The 7,124-nt window shown below is 40.2% G+C and overlaps 1 protein-coding gene across 1 annotated transcript in view; it reads left to right on the top strand.

Moving 5' to 3' along the window:
* The window catches only part of LOC117559148 (ankyrin repeat and sterile alpha motif domain-containing protein 1B-like), a 150,599-nt gene extending 143,827 nt beyond the window's left edge, over positions 1–6,772 (top strand). The window contains exon 13 of the mRNA XM_034235823.1: positions 6,737–6,772. Coding sequence (XP_034091714.1) covers positions 6,737–6,772 — 36 coding nt within the window. The remainder of the gene's footprint in view (positions 1–6,736) is intronic.
* The last annotated feature ends 352 nt before the right edge of the window (positions 6,773–7,124 follow it).

Raw genomic sequence — 7,124 nt, forward strand, 5'->3', positions numbered from 1 at the left:
CCCCTTATCCACAATACACAGAGGTAACAGTGAATTATGTAACATAATCAATGTCACAGCACCTTTAGTTTGTTCTGATCTTATCATCTATATCAGGGGTTCCCAAAGTGTAAGAATAGGCCAGTAGGTAAGGGCATTCCACTGGATAAAAATACCCCTGCATTATAGCAACAACAACAACAATAATAATAATAATAATAATAATAATAATAATTGGGAGGGGGGGGGGCACGGCTGTTCTTATGTTCTCTGAGGGGAGGCTCACCTTCCCACACTTTGAAAACCCCTGTTCTAGGGAATACACGTTTTAGTTTAGGGGTGTGTGAGTCTGATAGTGAACATGTGATTGTCTGAGATACCAGCTTCAGCCTTTGTGGGTGCAAACACGGGTTGTATCATGTGTTGACTCCTTTCTAAGAATCTATCGTAAGCAATACATTGTTATCACACACACACACACGCACGCACGCACGCACGCACACACACACACACACACACACACACACACACACACACACACACACATACACACACACACACACACACACACACACACACACACACACACACACACACACACACACACACACACACACACACACACACACACACACACACACACAGCAAAGTAGGAGACTGAGCCAGTGGGTATGAAACTGATAACCCATGATGCCCTGCACCTCTCTGTCCTTCATGCTGTCCCTCTTTCTACTCCTTTTATATTTTATATTATTCTCCTCATTCTTCCTGTGTTTCACATCTCATCTGTGATCAGGAGCTTGTGGAGATCTAATATGTCTGGTTTGAACAAGAAGCAAGCGATGAATAAATAAAAGGCAACCCAATCGTTAAGTGTGATCTTGTCACGCTTTCTCAAAGAGATGGCATTCAGGAGTTTTTCAGCGACTGACTTATGGTCGATGCTGCATTAGCAAGCGGAATCACTTCCTTTAAAAGCTGATCTAAAGCACAAAATTACTCAAAACATATTTTTATTTCCAGCAACAGCTTCTGTGATCCCTTTAAAGGGGAGAGGGAGGTTTACAAAATTACAAAGTAGGAAGTCACTGCGCCTAGACACCAGTCTTCAAATGATACTTTTCAGTTGTGTTGGGTATTAAAATCAAGGGTTTAAAAAAAAACACATCCATAAGTTCCCTTCTTCTCATGTCCAGATCTATTGTTTGCTTATTAGTACATCAGGTCATTTTCCAAAAGTAAGTTAGAAAAAAGCAACAAAAAAAGTGTGAAATGTAAAGTGTAAATTTGACGTCATATAGATCAGGGGTTCCCAAACTTTTCAGCCCGCGACCCCCAAAATAAGAATGCCAGAGACTGGCGACCCCCCACTATCACCTGGTGACTGAAACATTTAAAAACACTTCTTATTTGACTTTCTCAGGACTTAAAACTGTTTTTTGGGGGCAGACCCAAAAAATATTTACACACGTAAGGTCATCATCTTAACAGTTTTTTATGCTCATCGAGTCATCCTTGAGCAGAGCATGAAGTTGGCATGCCAATAACAGCTGAATGCGACGATTACCATTTTGTTCAGCAAAACGCCTCACAAACGCATTAAGATCTACAGCTTTAGTGCGTTTTGATTCAATGCTGAGTACAGCCAAACTTCACAGTCTCTTCTCTGTCATTGTAAACCGCAAATACCTCATTCCTTCCGTGTACTTGGGTCCGAATGCGCCATCCCGTTCAAATGAAATCGCCGCTAATCACATTTTCTCGCTCACACCAGGGCGGGGGGAGGGGTTACAAGGTAAATGGTAAATGGACTGTACTTATATAGCGCTTTATCCAGTCTTTACGACCCCTCAAAGCGCTTTACATACTACATGTCATTCACCCATTCACACCCATTCATACAGAGCTGTACCACTTGCTCTAGGACCTAACATGTACAACAACAGGTATTTTTCCACAGGCCCTGAAAACTGCAGTCATTAAACCGCTCTTAAAAAAGAATAATCTAGATTCTTCAGTAATAAACAATTACAGGCCCATATCAAACCTGCCATTTCTAGGTAAAATCATTGAAAAAATTGTTTTTCAACAGTTGAGTAATTTCTTGAATTTAAATAGTTGTTTCGATGTGTTCCAGTCAGGCTTTTGTCCAAACCACAGCACTGACACTGCTCTTGTAAGGTCTTCAATGACATCCACTTAAACACAGACAGTGGCAGAACTTCAGTGTTAGTATTATTAGATCTCAGTGCTGCGTTTGACACTGTTGACCACAACATATTACTCGACCGACTAGAAAACTGGGTGGGACTTTCGGAAACAGTTCTAAATTGGTTTGAATCCTACTTAAAGGACAGAAACAACTTTGTTTCTATAGGTAAATACACATCTGAGTTGACAAATATGACATGTGGGGTACCTCAAGGCTCCATCTTGGGGCCTCTTCTCTTTAACATCTACATGCTACCACTGGCTCAGATAATGAAAAACAACAAAATAAGTTACCATAGCTATGCGGATGACACACACATTTACATTACCATTTCACCAGGAGAATATGCTCCAATTCAAACACTGAGTAAGTGCATTGAACAAATCAATGACTGGATGTGTCAGAACTTTCTCCAATTAAACAAAGACAAAACTGAGGTAATGGTCTTTGGAGCCAAGGCAGAACGTATAAAAGTTAGCGCTGAGCTTCAGCCTGCAATGTTCAAAACAACAGATAAAGCCAGAAATCTAGGTGTAGTCATGGACTCTGACCTGAGTTTCAACAGTCACATTAAAACAGTTACTAAATCAGCCTACTATCACCTAAAGAATATAATAGATTAAAAGACTAATGTCACAGCAGGATTTGGAAAAACTTGTCCATGCTTTTAGCTTCAAGAGTAGACTGGACTACTGTAATGGTGTCTTTGCAGGTCTCACTAAAAAATCTATTAGAAAGCTGCAGCTGATTCAGAACGCTGCTGCTCGAGTCCTCACTAACACTAAGAAAGTGGATCACATCACTCCTGTTCTGAAGTCTTTACACTGGCTTCCTGTGGGTCAAAGAATAGATTTCAAAATACTGCTGCTGGTTTATAAAGCACTGAATGGTTTAGGCCCAAAATACATTTCTGACCTCCTGCTAAATTATGAACCATCCAGATCTCTCAGGTCTTCAGGGACTGGTCAGCTTTCTATCCCCAGAGTCAGAACTAAACATGGAAAAGCAGCGTTCAGTTATTATGCTCCAAATATCTGGAACAAACTCCCAGAAAAGTGCAGGTCCGCTGCAACTCTGACTACTTTTAAATCCAGACTAAAGACTTTTCTTTTTGCCACTGCTTTTAATTGAACTATTCACATCTTAAACTGCACTGTAACTTTTACCCATGTATTTTTTCTTTTAATGTTTATTTTCTTTTCTTTTTAATGGCTGATTTGAAATGCCATTTTCTTAATGTCTTTCGTTTTTTGTAAAGCACTTTGAATTGCCTTGTGTTGAAAGGTGCTATATACATAAACTTGCCTTGCCTTGCCTTACATTCACACACCGTTGGCCATGCCATCGGGAGCAACTCAGGGTTAAGTATCTTGCCCAAGGATACATCGACATGTTGGCTGCACGGGCTGGGATCGAACCCACAACCTTCTGGTTGAAAGACGACCGCACTCCCTCGCAGCCACAGTCGCCCTCGCGCCCTCACAAGGCTCGCGTCTTGTGCTGCATTCACTTGCACTCGGACATTAGAGATTTTCTCTCATAAATGTCAGATGAGCCACAACTTTTACTTCAAAACAAAGCTGCCAACTGGGGTGGCAGCTGGGGTGGCAAGGCTATTTTTAGGGTGGCAGTTGCCACCCCATGCCACCCCGGTAGATCCGCCCCTGCTTGACCGGCACTTGCTTTTGATCAAAGTCAACTCACACAGGTAGGCGGAGGTGAAGGGAATGAGCACTTTTACAGCCTTTTTGGCGAGGTGGGGGAACTCGGTCTCCACAGACAGCCAAAAGTGTGCAAGTGACGTTTTCTGCCAGACTCTGTCCCCTTTTTCACTTTAGGTAACTTCACAAAAAATCGATCCATGTCACATAAAGTCATCTGAAGTTAACTTGCTAGATTTCACTGTTTCTTGTTATTTTTTCCTCCCCTGAAGTTCTCTGGCGCCCCCCAGGGGAGGCGCGCCTCACACTTTGAAAACTGCTGCCCTAGAACAGGGGTGGGGAACCTCCGGCCCCTGGGCCGTATATGGCCCGCGAGATCATTTGGTGTGGCCCTCGAGGTAATTTATAAACACACGCAAAAAAGAAAAAAATTAAAGAAATCTAGACCGCAAAATAATTAAACAAGTGAGTGCCTGTTTTTCCTGGCCAAGGTCAGGGTCCTTGAACACAACACGAGCCTAACGTGTCATCACGTGGTCTATGTCTCGTCTGACAGGGTGGAGTTCTGACGGAGAGCACCAGAACGTGGCTCGGCACTTCAGATAAGGAGCCGTACACATGCCGCAGTTTCTGCGTGTCTGTCTTTAGTTGTAAGCCCAGTGGCGATCTGTCACACTGATCATACAGTCAATAACTTTGTTGTTATTAGCATCTGGTTAGCTACACTGTAAAAAATAAATAGGGTGTTTTAACTTATAAACATAAGTTCAAGGGCTGCCTCATATATATGAGTTGACTTAAAGTACAAATGTACTTTAAGTCAACTCACAATGTTAAGTAGTACAAGTTATTTTACTAATGATCATTCATTGTTATAACTTAATACTGTGAGTTAAAGAAACTCACACTTTTACATTATAGGTTCAAGAAATGTTCATTATCTAGTCAAATCAACTTTAGCTTCTACCTTATCTTAACTCACAGCTCTAAGTTAGGATAACTTTAACTATATTTATACCGACTGACAAATTCAAGTTATGTTGACTCATGTTTTCAAGCAATTGAACTTACATTTTCATGTTAAGTAAACTAGTGTTTTCTATTTCTAACTCTTATTATAATGACAAGTTCCCCAGCTTCCTTAAACTTCTTACCGACTGAACTTAGAACATTAAACATCACCCACATGCATATAAAAGGAGATCAAGGCTTGAAGTTACTTCAGATACTGAAATATTTTTATTTTTCAAGTATATATATATATACACACACACACACAACAAACATACACATTATAAAATCTAATATATGTATAATATATTCATTTGACTAATAGGACAGAGGGTGCAGTGCAAACGGTACGAAACAAAGAGCTTTTTGAACATTAAGTTCTTTCTATACATCAGCAGGAGAGGACTCTTTCAACAATGTCCTCTTAAAATCCAAGTTTCTTCGTGACATTTCAAACATTAATGGAATTCTCACTAACCTAAAACATTTTTATTTTTTAAAAACATGTCACTGTAGAGGCAAAAATAACATACAAATGAAGAACACCAAATTGAACTGTACACTGTTTGACGATCTACCTCCTAGCTAGTTTGTTTTTTAGGCCTTGTATTTTGGCAGAGGCTTGGTCTGGCTGTATCTTCAGGACAACCCTCTGGAGGAACTCAAAGGAAAACTTCATTTCCAGAGGATACTGAAGATTCAAGCAATAAATCAGTCCAAGAAGCATCGCAAAGCCGCAAGCCACATCCTTCAGGTTGTGGAACACGATGGTCTCCTCGACCACAACTGCCACGTTGAAGATCTGCTGAGGAAAGGCATCCCGTTCACCTTCGTAGCCTATCAGTAGACCAACTTGCATCCCCTTCATGGCTTCCTCAAGAGTGTCTCCATGAGCCTTAAAAAAGGAGAAATAAAAGTGAGCTCAGTGTATTACAAGTACTTTTTTATCTACAAAGCTAATTAAGAGGCCTCTGCTATAAACATAGAAGATAAAATCTACAGTTCACAGTGTTAAAGTGCAATGTGATGGAACATCATTTCAATTGCCTCCCTTTTCACAGTTTGAGTTATATATTTATTTATATTATTTAATAGTTAAACATTTATTTTCTTGCTGTTTTTGTTTATATTAAAGGAGACCTATCATGCTATATTTAAATGATATAGTGTATGACCATACCTATATAAGGTATATTTATACATTTTATTTTTCAAAATACCAAACGGATCATTTTTTAGCCATGCCTCGTTTCGCTCATTTTCGCTCTATTCCAAGCCTGTCTTTGAAAATTCTGAGCAGCAGCTGACCACGCCCCCCTGCAGAAGAGCGGGGCATGCGCCGGCGAGAGTCACGTTACCATGCTTGCTGTGATTACGTGTGGAATAAACATGTCATCTCAGAGCAATGCATGTGTTCAAGCATATTATGAATTTGATCCAGAGACTGACCCTGAAGCAGCGGAGGTTTTGGTGGAGGTGGAAACATCTCGGTTGCAGCAGGACGTTTCTGAATGGTTAGTTGACAAGCTGTTGTCCCTATTTATTTTACTGTTACGATGCTTGCTACTTATTCCGTTCATGTTGGCTAATTAGCAAGAATGCAATGTGTACAGTTTGTAACTTATAGTTTGTAACGCAAAAACAGCAATACATATTTATAAAGGGAGACATTCATATTTTCAGCATATATACAATGGCCTCATTGCGTTTATTAATAGTTTACAGTCCTTTTCTTCCAACATCGTGCAACAACCGTTGGAAAGTTCAATAACTTAGGGTGATAAAAAGTATAACTCCAACAACACCTCAGTTGTCAGCAATGTGTGTAGTTTCATGTGTTTTTAAAAGCTCAGTTATTGACTTCTTTCTACAGGTGTACATGTGCAAATTGCGCCACGATGCCTTCTGAACCGGAGAATGTGTGCTGCATGGAGATACCACAGGTAACATTTTTGATAGCTTCACTAAGTTGTCTGTTTAGAGAATACATTTTTAACATGTCATTCAATATATCTTTATCACACTAGGTGTCAAGACGGATGCAGGAACTTGAAGACTCTGTTAACTGTATGGTGGACCATCCTGGATTGGAGCCTGTGTGCCTGAATGTGTTCTCCCTGCAGAATGCATTTGATATTTACAGAGCTGAACATGGTGGACTACAGTTGAGGCAAATAGAGCAGTGAGTGGTTTGTTTGTTTTGACTGAAATTGTAAAACGAATGCTAATATTGTTCATGGAAATAAATACTGGTGTATATG

Source organism: Gymnodraco acuticeps, unplaced genomic scaffold (genome assembly GCF_902827175.1).
Source record: "Gymnodraco acuticeps unplaced genomic scaffold, fGymAcu1.1, whole genome shotgun sequence".
In the NCBI taxonomy this organism is placed as follows: Eukaryota; Metazoa; Chordata; class Actinopteri; order Perciformes; family Bathydraconidae; genus Gymnodraco; species Gymnodraco acuticeps.